At 38.4% G+C, this 19,513-nt stretch overlaps 1 protein-coding gene across 1 annotated transcript in view; it reads right to left on the bottom strand.

The window, feature by feature from the left end:
- Positions 1-19,513, bottom strand: part of auts2a (activator of transcription and developmental regulator AUTS2 a) — a 428,008-nt gene that overhangs the window by 318,181 nt on the left and 90,314 nt on the right. Inside the window, exon 3 of the mRNA XM_079804466.1 lies at positions 3,434-3,655. Within this exon, the coding sequence (XP_079660592.1) occupies positions 3,434-3,655 (222 nt within the window). The remainder of the gene's footprint in view (positions 1-3,433; positions 3,656-19,513) is intronic.

Here is a 19,513-nt window from a genome sequence, read left to right as displayed (position 1 = left end):
GGGGTGGGGCGGGTTGTAAAAATAGATACAGTGGTACGGTGTGGGCTGGGGCGGGCCAAATAATTTCATAAAAGCTGCATCACTACTGTGTACGCGTACTTGCAAATAAGTATATTTCTGTCTCGAGGCTTATTCATTTCATCTTTGGTGTGAAAAGGCCTTTACATTTGCCAAAAAAATATAACTTTTGTTTTTGTTATTTAGCAAGCTCAGACCAGGTAAAAAAAGTAAATGCAAAAGTAAAGTAGCACAATACTTTCCATAAAAGGTAACTAAGTAACGCAACACATTACTTTTAAAGTTACTTACCCCAAATACTGGTCTTCTTTACTATATGCACAGACTAGATAGATAGACTCCAGCATCCCCACAACCCTACACAGAACAAGCGGTTTGGAAAATGGATGGATGGATAATCATGTTTTCCTGGCCGTATGTGCTATGAGTGCTCCTCTGGATCATATCAGCCTTCCCCAGGGTCGCCCGCCAGATTCCCTGTTTTTCTAAATCAGTGCTCTTCACACAGGCACTGTAGTGGACAGCTGTTCATGGCTCAGGAGAGGGCAGCCAAGGGTTTCGAAGCCAAGACTGTGAACAATATTTTGTGTGACAGCAATATAAAGGTGAGTCAGAGCTGTCAACTGAGTCAACTCACCAGGAAACATTGAGACCCATCTGCTGGAACTTCAAACCTACGTACAGACACGCACACTACACACATCTGTGAATAGACTCTTTCATTCACACAATCACACACGCAAGCAAAAAAAAAAAGAAAGATAGGCTCATCTGGCCTAGAAAAAACCCTGTAAAAAAAATCGTATTTTAAACTAGAAATCAACATAAATGTGTGTAAAAACACATAGTTCTGCAGTTCGTACATATGGTTCGGCTAATTAACTATATTGATGAACTTAGTGTAAGAATTATTAGTGTAAGAAATAAGCCACCATTTAAAAGTTTGGGTTTAGTTTTTTTTATAATAAGAAGTAATGAATTATAATTTTTCATGGACAGAATAAACGGATCAAATATGACGGTAAAACTCGACCTCAAACTTTTGAACAGTAGATTATGAAACTGTGGTTAAACCACATTGTTCAACAGAATATGTACGTATTCATCCATTGTTTTACATATTCATCACCAACTGTTTGCTAGAAACAAGTTATATGTAGCCATGAAATATTTGCATGTTTGATACATGACCTAGAAGTCAAACTCACACCTGTGCAGCACAATACACACAGCTGGGCAGAAAAGAAGGGTGAGGGAAAGAGAGGATGATACAGTGAAGAAAAGGAATTTAATTCCCCACCATCCAGTGTAACTCAAGTTTATGGCCATTGCCTTGGTGTTTGATAAAAGCTTAAAGTGTCCTAGCCATCACTTCCCTCAGCCTGCTCCGTGAGAGATGGATTTGTCTGCTTTTAATTCAGCCATGGGCAGAATACACAAGATGAACGAGAGAGCTCTCTCTCTATCTCTCTCTTTCTTTCTAACAAGGACAAGTGGTACCTGTACCCTTCCTGTCTACAGCTTCTATCTATGGGAAAAGTGTGTGTATGCCTATGAAAAGGTGTTTAAAGTTATATTTACCAGGATAACGGTGAGTAAATGATGACAAAATTTTCATTTGGGGTGAACGGTTCCTTTAAGTGCATGTGTGTGTGTGTGTGTGTGTGTGTGTGTGTGTGTGTGTGTGTGTGTGTGTGTGTGTGTGTGTGTGTGTGTGTGTGTGTGTGTGTGTGTAGAGAGATTTGTATAAATGACACGGGTATTACACTGGTATTACGACGCAAACATGAAATATTTAAAATAGCTTTAAAAACAAACTAACCCCCGGTTTCACAGACAATTCTTAAGCTAATCCTAGACTAAAATGCATGTTTGAGCTGTTTTAACTGAAAGAATCTTGACAAATCTTAAAATATGTCAGTGGCATTGTTTTGTCTCAAGATGCACACCAGTAATGTTTTTTTCTTGGGCACGTTTATAAAAGTTACTTAAATGTCCTAATTGAACTAAGGCCTAATCCTGGCTTAGTCTAAGCTCTGTCTGTGAAACCGGGCCTAAATGTTTTATTAAAAATGTAAAAATGCAGAATGTTTTCTGTGATGAGTAGGTTTAGGGGTAGGTGTAATGTAGGGAGATAGAATGTACAGTTTGTACAGTATAAAAGCCATTACGCCTATGGAATGTCCTCACTTAGATAGCAAAACAAATGTGTGTGTGTGTGTGTGCGTGTGTGTGTGTGTGTGTGTGTGTGTGTGTGTGTGTGTGTGTGTGTGTGTGTGTGTGTGTGTGTGTGTGTGTGTGTGTTCAATGTAGCGCGCATGGCCATCTGATTGCTTGCTCTGTAGTAGCAATTCCTCTGTGTAAACATGCCATAAATACTCATTAGTAAAAACAAGAGGATGTGACAAACACACACAAACACAAAGAGCAAGAGAGCAGCACCTCACAGCAACAATAACAAGAGTGACTAATTTAATTAGCACCATAAAACAAGTCCAAAAAAGCCGGAGCCCGTCCGCTCCTCGCTCATCCTTAATGACAGAGTTAATCAGCAGTGTCTTTACACATCTAATCTTAGAGGACACAATCTCTATTATTCTCCCTCTCTGTGCTTTGGCACTTTTATAAATCAGTCCACACTTTTGTCATTGTGTAATGTCTGGAAGATCCAACAAACCACCAGCCTGCCTGTAAAACCTGGTGTCAAATTAATTACCTCCTCTGATTAGATCAGTAATAAGTCTTACGCTGCAACAGAGACGGCTAATGATCATCGACAATTACTTGATTCAAACGAGCTCCGCCTTAATGGAGTCAGATTGGCGCACCTCTTCTGTTGTTCAGTCATTCTCAGTGAAGACAGACTGACATTATACACGGCTTTGAGAAATGAACATGAGTGTAGGTTTGCATCATCTCGGTACACAATCTAATCATGATTTAATTTTGTTCGTAAAACGATATTCATAAAACACACTGAAGAAAAGCAGTGCCTTATTGAGGTGAACTGTAATTAGGTGCAAAGGGAACACAGACAGAAGCCAATCCACATGTATGTATGTAGCCTATGGATATGTTAAAAGAGATGATAGATTACTAAAAACAGTAATATTATGATAACACTGCACCAGAATTATGGGTAACAATAAGACAATCTAGACTGGTTTTGACTACTATTATGACTGCTATTTATAATTTAAAAACATGAACAAGAAATAAACTATATTCAACAGCTCCGCCTGACACCAATTTTACTCTCAACCAAACGCTGAAGCTCATGCACGTGTGGGAAATCAACAGACTGCATTTAAACTACCAACAAAATCTAGCAAATACATCAAGGCTCCCAGTTCCAGTTTGAAAAGATAACATTCCTGATTTTCGGACACGTGTAGCGAGATAAAGTTAGACTCACAGGTCGGTGTTTCTTCTGCAGGTGTTTCTTCTTCTTGCTGTGTGTATGGGCCAGGCGAGGGTTGTTCTCCTGGTCTGAGTGGTGGTGCTGGTGGTTGTTGTGGTTGAGTCGGTCCTTGTGTAGGTCCAAGCTCAGTCCGTTCGGCACTCGGCCGGGCTTCTTCTTGCGCAGCGGTCCAGCCTGGTTCTGCCTCCGCTCGTGGGGCTTCAGGGTCATGTCCTTCTGCAACAACAAAAAAGACAGAAATGAGCAAAAAGCATTTTTGACCTATTAAATGCGACATGCAATCAAAATGGAATCTTTTTCCTTTCATAATAAATAGTACGGTGCACAGTTTATTAGTACAGTTACATTAGGGATTTCACAAGTACCGGCACTTCGGTACTGAAATTTTAAAAATTTGAGGATACCAGGCCAGCATTTCTGTAGTACTGGTAGTACCGACTCCTGAGTATATTCGGGACCCGCAGCTGCGTTCAGTCACTTCATGTTTATCTAAGCGGGCTCAAGACTGTAGCCGAATATATACTAGTGTCTGTGAATATTAAACTGCAAAATACTATTTAAATATTACTCCTCGATGTTCTGCGTCTCTGTGTGAATGACGGCAGTCGGGCGCAGACACGCACACACACGCGCGCACACACACACGTGACACACGCTTGTTATCTTTGTAATCTCTGCCGTGTGTCAATATATGAGGACACGAACGCATAAACGGTTTCATTTGAGAAAAATGTCATATGAACACAGACACTCAAAGGTGTTCACAGCAACCCGTCAAAATAAAAGTTTGGTTTAACGTGAAGAAATTGAGCATACAGTTGTAGCATACAGTAGATTTAGCTACGTCTCTTATGCCTGGCTCACACTACAGGAGTTTTAGGCCGATTTATGCCCGATTTACCCCCTCCCGAGAATCTGAGAAAAATCTTGTCGAGGACCTCGATCGGTTCCGATGTTCGGCGCAGATTATCTGGTAATATGAGGCGTTCACAGATCGAATCTTGCACCTCCCGATCTGCTCGCAGACACATCGGGGCCGCCCCGATAATATCAAACATGTTTGATATCTAGGATTATAAATCGGGCGTAAAACTATGATTACGTCAGTACTTCCACAATAGCCAATGAGAGACAGGTCTACAAGGAGACGGGAGTGACGGAAGGTTTGAAGGAAGTTTTGAAAATGTCAACCGCGAAAGCAGCTGTACGGGTCCGGTGGACAACGGAGATGGAAGAACGGATGGTGGAGATGTGGCAACAGTATGAGTGTCTATTTAATGTCTCCTCAAAAGAATACCACAACCGGAGCGACAAAGAGAAGAGCTGGGGAGAGATCGCTTCAGATTTGAACGTACGTTACCGGGTGAGTGTAAAAAGTTGCTAGCGCACTAGCTAGCAAATGTAAACATTAGATCTAGGTCAATTATCATCTGCTACATTCAGGTCTAACAAAAGATGAATTGCACAGTTTGTTTGAATAATATTACTAATATTTTAATATATTAATTCAGTTGAATTTAGAGAGGAAACACAGTGTATGTCAGTGTCAGTGTATATTTTCAGTGGAGGAGGTGAAAACAAGAGCAACAACATTACGGACACAATACACCAAGCTTCTCAAACCTAAACCAAGTGGGAGTGGGGAGAAAGGGCTCACTCATAAGCTCCTGCCTCCTCAGGGTCCTGCAGAGCCTCAAAACTATTTCAGGTTGTTAGAAGATTTGGATGAATAGTTGCAGATAAAATATGCAGTACGATATACACAAAGTTCATCACACATGCACAAAACTTCATTAAAGGGATAGTTCACCCAAAAAATGAATATTCTGTCATTACTTACTCACCCTCATGTTGTTCCAAACCTGTTTATGACAAAATATTCATTTTTGGGGGAACTATCCCTTTAACACCTGAAATGTATGACTATGGCATTTGAGGTTACTGTAAGAGATGTGTAGTTCAAAGTGAAAGCTTTTGAAAGTTTTATGAATGAATGAATATTTTAAAATGTTGAGTTGGCAGTTTAATACTTTTGTATGTTGAAAATAATTGAATAAAGAACTGAAATGTGATCATGAATACTGTCTTTATTTTAATAATAGCTAATAGACATGCTGTGAGTTTAAATTATAATTTGTTTTGAAATAATTGCAATATTTAAATACCACAAAAATATAAATGATGTAATCTTCTAACTATGTACATTGCTGTGCTACACCTAGCTAACGCTTATATTTATTTTCTTTTGTTTTTATTGCTACAAAGAATAAGTATTAATACAGCAAGTTGCCGCGACACACTACCCATTTTGTTTACATGCGCTTCCCCGTGAGATCGCGTCACGTGACGTGCTAAATCTGGCAAGATAATCTTAATAACATTTTGTAGTGTGTGATGCTTCACGAATTTCAAATCTTGTAGTGTGAGCAAGTTTAAGATTTGAGGGAAGAAAATCTGCAAAGATTCTCCTGAAGTGTGTGCTGCAACCAGATTTTACAATCGGATAGGATTTTAAAACTCCTGTAGTGTGAGCCAGGCTTTAAACAGCATACAGACTATGTTTATGTATTATTTACTTATTAAAATTATCATCATAAATAATAGACTTATTGAATTATTTTTTTTTTAATTGGTTAAATAAAAAAATAAAAAAACATTTTGCTGTGGTACCAAAATTGGTGCCGAGTACCACGCAATTTTTATGGTATTGGTACCGACTACTGGAATTTTGGTATCGTGTTATATAAGATAAATGTTATATTTTCATAATATTTTAACAAAATGCAAGGACTTTTTAAGCCTCTAAAATGGCTTTTCTGATTACTTTAACTTTAAGGCTGGTGGGTTAAGAACATTTTTTTTTCACTTAATATAGTACTTTTTACAATCAAATCTCAAAAAAAAGTATTCAAGCCTTGCCGGACAATATTTTTAAAAGAATTCTGAAAAATTTAGCAGCACGATTGTTTCTTGAAATGTTTTGTGAGCAGAAAATCAGCATATTAGAATGATTTCTGAAGGATCATGTGACACTGAAGAAGTAATGCTGCTTGCTGAAAATTCAGCATAAATATCCAAATAGAAAGACGTTATTTTATTTTAATATTACTTTTTTTGCTGTATTTTTTTATCATATAAATGGTGAGCATAAGAGACTTCTTTTAAAAAAAAAACTTTACAAAATATTACAATTTCACTCTGCAATATGTAACATTATGTAAATGAGATGCAAATGCTGTTTCATGTCTTTAAGGACCATTAATAAACAGCATGAAGACCATTCCTGCTATAGACTGGATATATTGTTTGTGCTAAAACACATGACACAACATAAGCGGTACACACTCCAGTAGGTGTATGCTTGTCTACCTCCAGCAAACATCGTTCGACCATGCTGCTAAATAAAATAATCTTTACCCCACAGAAAAACAAGCGTTCTGATAAAAGGAGTCTGAAGAACAGCAAAGGAAGCAGAGGAGCAGTGCTCCGGTCTGACACACAACTTTCTCATCCACGGAGGACTCTAGACAGGAAGATCAATATTCAATATGACAAAGCTCGTCTCTGCAGGGGAGCTGTGTATCGCCACATATCTCTGCTTACAGAACAAATCAATTACATTATTATACTCCAGCTACGGCGAGATAGATACTTCCTGTGGTGAAAACAGTACACTAAAGAAAGGAAAAGTGAGACATTCGATACAGTTCAGAGTAGGAACGCCTACTAGAATCAGCGGCACAGTGACTTGGCAACTTGTAGCGATGTCAGTGTGAACAGGGCTTAGATTTATAACATTTAATGCAAGATGAAAACAAAATAATACATATAAATATGAATATTCAGCATATTAGACCGGAGTAAAGGCTGCTGAAAATTCAGCTTTGCCATCACAGGAATAAATGACATTTCAAAAAACATACTGGTGGGTTAAGTGTTATTTCAAAACTGCTTTAGAAAAGTGTCTCTGGCCGAGTACCCAAACAAACTTTTAGCCAATCAGCAGTAAGGGGCGTGTCTACTAATGCCGGGGAGAAGAGAGCGCTCGGTGCACGTCATTATTCAAAAGACACGACACAGGACTGACATTAGCCGAGTGACGACAGAAAGAGAGAGATGGCAGATAAAAAACAAATGTGGAACAAGAGAAGGCTTACGATCAGGCAAGAAGTATCAGCTTTCCAGCGCTGGAGAGAACTAAAGGAGCGAAGGCCGAGGTTGCTTTATTTCTTCTTGATAGGTGAGTAACATTGATTTTGTTTTGTTTCACAGAACTAATATATGCTGGTTTTTGCTTGAATATGCTCATGTGTCATGTTTGCTTGCTTGTCCATTTGCGATCGTATTGTCGTTCACTTCAGCGATGATAAAGACCCATTCATTTCCACACCGTATCAACCTGGAGCTTCTAAACCTCCTCCACTGTCTGTTTCAAGCATCAGCTCCCAAAGTGTGTCCGAAAATTAAGATAATATACTCCTAATATATGTGACCCTGTCTGTGAAAACCCAGCTAAAGTCATTTTTTGGTTTTTAAAATTGCAAAACATTTTAACCATTATTATTCTGACTACGTGCCATATACCACATAAAAGCTAAGATTCTCCCATTTTCAGTGATATAGGACACATTTATGGGAAAATTCTTAGAGTTTTGTAAAACAAGTCTATTTATTATGATGTGCATGTCCAAAAAGCGTGAAACATTGAAACAAATGGGGGTACCACAAGAGCTTGATTTACAAAGTCAGTTCACTCTAATGATTTGTAGACTATAACTTTATTAGTAAAATGAAATCTCAGTAGAAAATGTAATTAATAGGCCTATATATATCCATTAATATATAAAACATCCATAGAAAATCTCACTGTGTAACATTTGTAAAGTAAATCTAATGCCCTACCAAGTGAACAGGTCAGTCTCAAACTTTGTAAAGTTAGTTATAACTGTGAATCTTCACTTTTCGATTAGATTATGATTCATTATGATTTTTTCATGGCTCATTGCGCTTTATAACTCTTTTACATAAAGCACGTCCTGCACTTTATGTTCTCATTCATGCATGTTCTATTCGTATAGGCTTACAAACCGAAACCAAAACATCAGACGCAAGAGCTTTGCTTCCGAAGGACATACACATCTTTTTTATATTAATATATAATACTGGTTCTTTATTTAGCCTACAAAAAACAGTAGGCCTATATTAATCCTTATTAATTAAACTATCAGCTGTTCTGTCCCTTACGCTTTGCGTGCCGCGGCCGCCCTGTCAGAGAGGGCATTAATAAACCCAGCGCATCAGCATCCAAAAACCAAACTATTTCGACACGTCGCAGCCATTAAATGTCTTTAAAATAAGATGGATATATCGGCAGAAGGTGTAGTTAGAAAACGAATAAGCTGTTCCTGAAATGTCGGTGATGGCACAAAGAAATCCACACAGAAATCGGAACCCGGCTTAAGTTGCCGTTTTCTTGCCTTTCCCGACACTGACCTGATCGTTGGTCGTGCGGATTGATATTATGGTCTGTTTGCACTTTGTAATTGTAAAAAATATGTTTCTGAACCGAATGATATAAGAATCAGCAGTTGTTTCTGCGTCGAAAGTAGGCCTAAACATTAAATCAATATTTAAGAAGCCCACGTCCGGTATTTTTTGGTGCAAAATAATAAAACGTAGCGTCAATAAAATCATTTATTTCAGTATTTATAATATTATAAATGAAAAATTGAGTACTGCATCTCAAAGCCCTTGGTATAATCTATCATTTACAGCAATAAACACAAATCACCTGTTTTGGTCATTTTTATGGCTATGACTACTATGACGCTCTATATCTCATAATTAGATTATGCGACTTTAGCCGGGGTTTCACAGACGGGGTCACATATGTTTGTTTCCTTTGGTTCCTCTTTTCGTGATCGTTATAACCCTCTAATCTTGCCATAATTGTAATGGGTTTGTTAATTGGACTGTCTCGTGTTATCGAGTTGTTCATGAGAACTGTGTTTGTGTTTTTGGGATGTAAGGGATGACTTTTTCACTAAACATTCGACCTTGATTACCATAGTAACACACATTGCTTTCACTTATTGATGACATCATACCCTCAGCCGGCTGGCACAGCAGTTCCGCCGTAGTCGTTGCCTGGGTTACGTATCAAAATAGGGGCGTGTTTGTTTTGGTGGTTTGAAATCAACATTGGTTACCAGAAAGCACTTACCCCAACTTTAAATGATAATAATGTTTCACAAAAATTAGTGTACTGTATTGTTTATCAAATAAAACATTTTATATATTTTCTTACTAAACATTCTGTGAACAATTCTGACCAGTCTGAATCTGAGCTTTGAATCGAATCACTGAATCGCTCAAGTGATTCACAAAAACGAATCTATTCTAATGTCCTTTTTGCTACCGTAATTTAAAACGTTTCTGCCTTAAAGGGTTAGTTCACCCAAAAATGAAAATTCTGTCATTAATTACTTACCGTCATGTCGTTCGACACCCGTAAGACCTCCGTTCATCTTCGGAACACAAATGATGATATTTTAGTTGAAATCTGATGGCTCCATTGGCACAATGCACGGTACACTCTCAAGACCCTTAAAAGGTACTAAAGAAGTCGTTACAAAGTCCATCTCACTACAGTGGTTCTAAAATAACTTTATGGAGTGACGAGAATAGTTTTTGTGCCCAAAAAAACCCTAAATAACGACTTATATAGTGATGACGATTTCAAAACACGGCATCATGAAGCTTCGAAGCGTTATGAATCAGTGAGTCGATTCAGCAGTTTGGATCGCCAAATTTCAGCAGTTTGGCGGTTTGACACGCGATCCGAATCATGATTCGACTCACTGATTCATAACGCTTCGAAGCTTCATGATGCTGTGTTTTGAAATCGTCATCACTATATAAGTCGTTTGTATATAAGGACATTGTACACTATATAAGGACTTTGTAACGACGTCTTTAGTACCTTTTATGGGTCTTGAGAGAGTACTGTGCATTGTGCCAATGGAGGCCTTTCAGAGCCATCAGATTTCAACTAAAATATCTTTATTTGTGTTCTGAAGATGAACGGAGGTCTTACGGGTGTCGAACGACATGAGGGTAAGTAATTAATGATAGAATTTTCATTTTTGGGTGAACTAACCCTTTAACACTTTCATGTCATAAGACAAGGAGGGATTGCAAAACTATTCTAATGACACATTCTTTAGGAATCGCAATGGCAAAATAAAAAGTGCATTACAATCTTTCCAAAAAAATACAAGAAGGGGGCAGACCGATTACAAAACGATGGGCAGTCGAGCGCCGTTTTTAATGTAAAAATTATGATCATATGCCTCTCCACAGGGCCAAAGTTTTCATATCTTACTTCAGAGATATAGAAGACATTTTCAAGAGCTTCGCAATTTTTCAAAAATGACAGCTCCTTTAGCTGCTCTTCGTTTTAAGCTCTCTGTGTGTGTGAGAGCATAAAATAATGTTAGTGTGTGATAAAAAACGAGTGGCTCCCACTCGTATTATGGCTCTCACAAATGTTTCTTCTTTTAAAAATCCTTCAGATTCATCAGCAGATGTCTGTGTAGACCAGTCCAGTAAAATTAAACATGAGCAAACATTGTTTATGTACAAAGTTGTGTGTTTATTTTGCATCACTCCAAGCCTCCAAGGTGATTAAATCCACCATTTCTCAAACGTAAAGAAATGTGTTTTTATGTATCGGATGCAAACCGTATGTACTGAAGAAACCTTCTTCTGTGCAAGTGTGTGTGTGTGAGCAGATACACCATCAGCCCTCATCTGCCTATGGGGCTGATCCATCATGTTAAACTTATGTACTAAATCAGATTACATGCTTCAGAGACATTACATGTTTAATAGCCTTGTTCATGTACTTGAAGTCAGAGACATCAAAAGAACTCTCGGCTGAGCAGACGGAGCATGTCAGGACTGCAAGATACAACAGGCTGATAACCAGCCATCAACTCTTCAGCTCTGATAGAGCACTCTGGGTATTTGTGCTGAGGGACAACCTCTATTCATTTCATATCTCTCTATTCAGCGATCAGAATCATTCAGACTCAAGCTGTGGTTGATTCATTTTAGCGGCTTGAGAGGAGAAGCGCTTCTTAAACGACATCTAGACGAGACTGAGGGGACGTTCGGGCATACTATATTATCTTTGAATGGAAGGAAGTAGTGTGTATCCCACAATGCACTTGACCACTTTTAATGTGACGTTTCATTCATGATGTTCACCGCTTCAGCCAAATCACAGTGGCGGCGTAAGAGCTTGTTAATTCACGTTCAGGTAATGATGAGAGGGACAACGTTGGCCGACGCTTGCCATTTTAAACGTTCATTTGATCAAAACAAGATATCGCAATGTACGTTTTTTCCAATATCGTGCAGCCTTACTATCATGGATGCGCACATCGGTATGTCAAAGCTAAAACCATATATATATATATATATATCGTGCAGCCCTAATTGAACTATTATAATGGCATGCTGTGATATTTTAAAATAGCGTGCAGTAGACAGTATATTTTCAACAGTAGTATCTATCCCTTAAGTATCTAAGCCAATCATTTAGATGATCCTTTTTTCTTTTTTCCAAATACATCAGATTTGAATCAAAAAGGCCATTGGAGCACACAATAAGCAATGCTGTATGAAGGGAGACTTTAGAGGACGGTGGAATCTAGGGCGGTCTGGAAACTGGCAGGAATGAGAGATTATTGAGGATATGGAAACTGAGTTTGTCAAGTATACGGAGCCTGAAGTTCCTGAACCTGAATGGCTTTTCCACAGCAATCACTCCCATGATCACTAGCACTTGAGTATGTGCTGAACTAGAGCCAAGGTGGGTCTGGGACACATAATTCAACGGATGGGCTTAATTCTGAGGGCTTTTCTTCTGCAGGAACTACAATGATCTTTCAACAACATGGCAAACTGCATTAATCCATCTGCAAGCACATCTGGCCCTGATGTGCATCTTTCAGTGTGAATTAAGTATAACAACATGTGACGCTTTAAGGCTGGCAGAGGGAACACTAGAAGTTCACTCTGGGAAAACATCTGACGATATACATTTGATTGGGTTTGCTCATCTATACGTGTCTAGTCTATCCTTGGAAAAAAACATCAAGACCTACTTTTTTTGGTAAATATCTGTTCTATATTCTAGAAGAAAATGTGTTGTTTTTGTCTTTCAGTGCATTTTAGTTCAAACATACAGTCTTCCTTTGACTGTATTCTTATACTATTGCGCATACTAATGAAGTGTTTATAATTCTAACATTCAGAACGAGTGCAAAAAATGTAAATAAATATATATATATATTCTGCTTTACGTAAAGACAAAGAATGCCATCTATTTCAAAGATTTTTTTTTTTGTCATTTCCCAGGTGATTTAGCGAAGTAAACTCTAGATACAAGAACAGCCCTGCATCTACCCACAAACACACATAACACGCAAGCTCCCAAGAGTTCACTTTGCTGCCTTGCTTTCTAGAAGTTCTTCTTTTGCTGTGGGGACTTAAAAACACTTCCGTACTCTCTCACACACACACCATCACTCAAAGGCTGCAGCTTTTCAAGTGCAAAGTAGGTTTTTACAGTCGACACAGGTTTTAGCTTTCATCTGCTTCACCACGAAAATGTAATGCTGTGTGAATAGAAAGAAAGACACATTCAGACAACAGACAGATAGACATCCAAATACAGACCCCCTCAGATTTATGAGCCAAGTAGATTCTGAATGAAACCTATTTTTGAATGCAAAAATAAAAATAAAATTGATTAAAATTACATAACAAAAGTTGTACATTAGTTAACTCCACAGTAAACGATCATTTTTAAAACAATACATGTATTGGTAACACTGTATAATACGATTTTATTAGTTAACTAAATTAGTTAAACTAACAATGAAAAATACTTCTACCGCCTTCCACATATAACTTACAAAAAAAGCGTAACTGGCGAGATGTATGATGCAGGAAGTAGCGCAAGCTACATTTTGAACTGCGAGAGGCGTTACACTTTTTTCATAAGTTGTGAAGTAATGAATGTGGACTGGTTTTAGGTAGATTTGGTGATCGTCATGGTGTGTCGGTAAGGACACGGAGACAGGAACCCCATTTAAATGACTTTAATGTCCATCAAGTTTACTGGTTACATTGGTGACCTGTGTGTGTGTGGTCTATACAAAGGAAAGAAATAAAAAGAAATAAAATACATAAATTAAGTGAATCTAGAATAAACAGGATAACATTACCACATAGCCTATAAATGGCCAGATAACATTACAAATGTAAAGCTGTACACAGCACTGTAATACAATATACATAAATAATGTGCATCCTTAAACTTGGAAGCTTTATGAACCAAATACACATCTAGGTAAATATCAGTACTATCCTATAGTAAATATCATACTACAGTGACCGTAGTTCAACTATTTGTAGATTTCCATGGTTACCACTACAAGTAAACATATTTTAATCATGTGTAAACAAAAATATGATCTAATAAGCTGCAATTAAAGCATATTGAATGTTAAAATACCTTTCAAATATAATGTTAAGTCGGTATCTTTACCCATTTTACTCTATCGGTATTGTATCGAAAACAAACTAAGTGGTATCGCCCATCCCTAATTTCCGTGCATGATCACCCGACCAATGTTGTGTTTTGATTGGCTGTCCGTTCGCGTGATCGGTGCATGATCGCTACATACGCTTGTCCTATATGGTTGTTGAATGGATAATGGTGTCCAACAGAGGGCACTGCTTAACGTCCTCTTCTACAAGTTGAATATGGAAGGCGGTCTGCTAGATATTTTACTTTATAATGTGTTAAATATGGATATTTTTCTTACACAAACCCATCAATTCTCTTTAGAAGGCCTTTATTAACCCCCCGCGTGGAGCCGCGTGGAGCCGCGTGGAGTACGTTTATAATGGATGGATGCACTTTTTTTGGGCTTCAAATTTTGGGCTCCAAATTTTGGGCTCCCATTCACTGCCATTATAAAGCTTGGATTAGCCAGGACATTTTTTTATATAACTCAGATTGTATTCGTCTGAAAGAAGAAAGTCATCTACACCTAGGATGGCTTGAGGGTGAGTAAATCATGGGCTAATTTTCATTTTTGGGTGAACTATCCCTTTAACTAATGTTGACAAATGAGACCTTATTGTAAAGCATTGCATAAGTTGTCAATAGTTAATGCATTATGGACAAATTCTATTAGACTATTGTAAATAATATATATAACATTAACAAATATATTTTAAAATCTATGATATTTAATCCTTATTATCTTATAAAATCGTATTTCTAAAATGAAGTACTCCTTGTCTTATCTTGACAAAAGACAATATAAAACAGTATGTGACAGACTATCTGTTCAATAACCTGCTGTTTCTCAAACCGTGATGATAATCAGGCGTACTTTTTCCTCTGCACTGCGCTGCTAAAACCTCCTCCTGATTCATTAGTGACACACACGAGGGCCGTGCACACTATCCTACAGATGCAGGGGATGCTGACGAAGCAACCAGGAAAACTCCCACTCCCTTTACCCAGCAGTAAATGAGAGAGACAGAAAGAGAACAGCATGGGAGACCTGCACTTCGATCCCATTCCGTGATTACACCCCTGTTCTACAGCAGAGCCACTCCAGGGATCAGTTCCCCTGCCAAGCGTAACTACACAGGCTTTTGTGAGATGGAGAGAGAGATTCTGTCCATGGCCTCTCTGTTTTATTAGTCTTATCTGTGGCCCAGAGGGAAGATATTACTTCTTTAGCAAAAAAACAAAACAAAAACAAAAAAAGCACTAACAGGAAAGCACACTACATAAATGGTTGCTTTGAGCAATAGGCTTTTGTGACCAACCAAGCACCGATTTAGAAAACATAACACAGCAATTTAGTTCCATTCCAAAGATGGATGGAGGGGGTGAAGTAGATGAAATGCGAGGGGAGAGGGACCTGTGCCCTCCACATGAGTGAGTAAACACCATACACCCATCTGTCTTCCATCTGGTGTAATATAGGAATAAGACTCTTGAATTACTGTAAGTGTATTATTTACTCCATCTGCAGAGATTTACTCTTAAAATAAGAGAAGATATGATCTGAAAATTATTTTAACTAGTGATGCACCGATCATGATTTTACATGGCCGATTCCGATACAGATTTTTTTCAAGAAAACTGTCCGATTCCAATACCGGTTGTTGTTGTTGTTGTTGTTGTTTTTTTTTTTTTTTACACAATAAAAGAATGAAAGTATACATGAACAAGATGTTTATTTGGTATTTAACAGGCTAAATTGGCTTTTGGCTAATGAAAACAAGTCCGCAATCTCAAATTAACGGGAAATTGAATTGGAAATTAAAAGGCTGAAAGGTGAAATTAAAGGCAACAACTGCATATTCTGCAATCCAAACAAAGATGTTACTTAAATCAGCATTTGCTTTTAAATTCAGTGTAAAGAAAAAAAGTCTTTACCAGTGAAATTAAATAAAAACAAAGTATATAATTGTTCCAAAATGTTAAATCAAATAATGTTTAGTGCAACGAAAAAAAACTAAGATGCTACAGCAGGTGCTTTTTAAATCAAATTAAGTCAACGCAATTTTAAGGTAAAATAAAACTGATCATCCTATAGGCTACAGAACTGATAGCATTTCATTTCAAAAGTGCATGCATGTTCTTCTTTAGGCTACAAAAAGAAGTATTTCGGCTTTGTCACAAGTTAGTCTGTTTCGTTCCCATCCGATCCAACACGTGAGAAGCTGAGCTGAACAAACGGTCACTATCTACGCTTGTGCAGGGTGCGGAGAGGTAAGCTCACGCAGGAAAGCGGCTCTTCATTGCCTTCAGCGTATCTCGTCTCTTCCCTCAGTTCTCCAGTTTCCGTTTGTAACACACAAGTGACATGTTCGCGAATGATTGCAATATAGGCGTATGTGCACGTGGGCGCACTTGGGCGCACGGAAAAATCGGCAGAAAAATACAAAGAAAACTATTTTTGGCCGGTTAACCGGTGCATCCCTAATTTTAACACAATAAAATAAAATGTGTTTATTATAACACAAATTTACTTAAATGTAAGTTTTAGGGATGTTTATACATGTACAGTGGAAAGTAACATATAAATCAAAGAATCCAGAAAAAAATTATCATGGTGTCCACAAAAATAAGCAGCAGCAATAAGAAGTAATAATAATAATCTGAAATTTCTCGAGCACCAAATCAGCATTTTAGAATGATTTCTGAAGGATCATGTGACACTGAAGACTGGAGTAATTTGACTGTTGAAATTTTAACTTTGCCATCACATGAATAAATTACATTTTTAAACACATTAAAATAGAAACAATTAAATTGTAATCATGTTTTACAAAAGTACTGTTTTACTGTATTTTTGATTAAATAAATGCATAAGTGACTTTTCATAATATATATGTTTTTTAAAAACCCTATCATACACCCGGCGCAATGCGATGCAAGCATTCGAGTTTACGAGTTTCAGCTCGTAATAATTTTCACGCCCAGCGCCACATTGTTTAAATAGCAAATGCATTTGCGCCCATTTGTGTGCCCATGGGCGTGCTGGTCTGAAAACGAGGTGTGCTCAGGTGCATTGTTGGTGTGTTGCTATTTTGAGGCAACTGAAAACGCAGTATTTTTTTGTATTATTTAAAGGGAGCATTAGCAATATGTGACTATATGCGGGTGCACACTGCGCGTACACTCTGCGTATTACACACACAGGGACGCGCAGCAGCACACAAACATTTTTATTAAAAATAAAAGGATTCCTCTCTGGAGAAGCGTTCAGTCTTTCCGCAAATTCCCCCATGTAAATAGCGAATCCGCCATGGTGCGAGCGCAACTTGCTTTTAAAGGAATGGCAGATGAGACTCTGATTGGTTTATTGCACATTACGCCCAAAACACACCCATGACTCATTAAGAGACTACGTACAACCCTTTTAGACCATGCACCTGACGTGCCGACCGCTTTTCCTGTCTTTAAACCAGCAAAAGTGTATTTGGACACGCCCTAAGTGCACTTGCTTCAGACCATGCGCTTCAATTATTAAAATAGGGCCTGTAGTGTCTATACATCAATATGCATATACACATATGTTGCAAAATAAGTATATATTAACATTAAGCCACTCGAGTCTGTGCAATACAGTGATTTTATCATGGGCTCTTGTGATTTATGAAGAAGAAGCCGATGGCCTTCAAATGCAGGTTAAAGACATCAACTCTATTACAATAAAGGTCAACCACCCTCCACCATCCGGCACTCATCAAAGAGAATATTTCATTAGCTCAACTCAATAAGCAATGCGAAGAGCGATAAGAGCCGGTTTAAAGATGTATCTAATTAAAGGCCAGGCCTATCTAGGAGTGTGAATCCTTAGAGGGAAGGGGAAATAAAGACCCCATACGGTCCGAAGAGGTCATGCATGGACGGCATGAAAGGCAAACATCTTGTTCTGAAATCAATCACCATGACAGAAAGGGAGAGGGGCTTGTGCTTTGAAGCCCTCTGCCTCCTTCCTCCCAAGTAATGGAGCTCAATCGCTGACAGATGGAGGGAGCGGCGGGGGGAAGCGAGGGAACGAATAAACGAATGAACGAATGAAGCAGTCTGTGTCCGTGGGGGGGAAGTAGGTCATTCACGCTTGGGCAGTTTGTACAGATTCACTGTAACAAAGCCGTTCCTGTCATAGCAGAGATCTGGGCCGAACCATATTTTCTTCACATTCTAGAACACAGAACATTATAACAAAAAGATTATTTTTTTCCAGGTGCCATATTACAGAAACATCCTAGCCCAAAACAATCTGAGCGCAAGGGCTGAAGCGCATGGCGCAGGTGCACTTAGGATGCTCCGAGTCCACTTTTGCTAGTTTAACGACAGGAAAAATGGTTGGCGCGCCAGGTGCATGGTCCAAAGGGGTTGTACCTTCTCTCTTAATGAGTCATGGGTGTGTTTTGGGCATTACGTGCAATAAACCAATCAGAGTCTCATCTCTCATTCCCTTTAAAAGCCAGTTGTTTGCACCATGGCAGAATTTGCAAGCGGAAAGACTGAACGCTTCTCCAGAGAGTAATCCTTTTATTTTCAATATTTTAAAATGTTTTAATGCTTTGTGTAATAAGCAGAGTGTACGTACATTGTGCACCCGCCTATAGGGGCACATTACTAACATACCCTTTAAATGACACAAAAAATATTGACTTTAGACCAGGTTTTTATTGGTCAATGGCGCAGTCGTTTTCAGTTCCTGTAAATAGCAATGCGCCTGAACACACCTCGTTTTCAGACCAGCAAACAGATGGGCGTGAGAGCATTTGCTATTTAAATAACATGGCGCTAAACGTGAAAATGATAACTGCATCGTACTGAAACTAGCAAAAAACACTTGCCGCATTGTGGCCGGGTGTATGATAGGGCCCATTAAGTTTCTCATAATTAGGGTTGGTACCGAAACCCGGTGCCATATAACCGGTATGTACCGGACCGAATCTGAACGCAGATTTCGGTGCCTCATTTCGGTGCCACTTAAATTCAAACGTGCTTTTGCGCTTTGGCTGGCGCCGAGCCAGAGACAGACGTGCTCAACGCTCATCACATATCACAACAATTCAGTGTTTTCAACCACATGTTTATTTTAGGTTTCAGACATTTAAATGCTCATAAGTACTAGCAAAACACACACACTGATGTCTATGAAAGTGGCAAAACAATCCTTTCAGACAATTATAACTTGACTACGTGTTTTATTCATATCAGATACACATTACTATATAGTTTACTTTATTTTTCTCCCAGTTCACCGGTCACATACTTTCATGTATTTCGTGAGATGTGAATGAATTTACGTAATGTAGCCTAAATCCGACAGATCCGATTCTCTGAGGCGCAAACTAACATGGTGCCGCCCATCGCGCAGTATAGATCAACTAACACACATTCACTCACACATATTTGAAAATCAGAATATCAGATAGTATGACATA

The sequence above is a fragment of the Gobio gobio genome (genome assembly GCF_949357685.1).
Source record: "Gobio gobio genome assembly, chromosome: 22".
Lineage (NCBI taxonomy): Eukaryota > Metazoa > Chordata > Actinopteri > Cypriniformes > Gobionidae > Gobio > Gobio gobio.
This window is presented reverse-complemented; position numbering and strand designations above follow the sequence as displayed.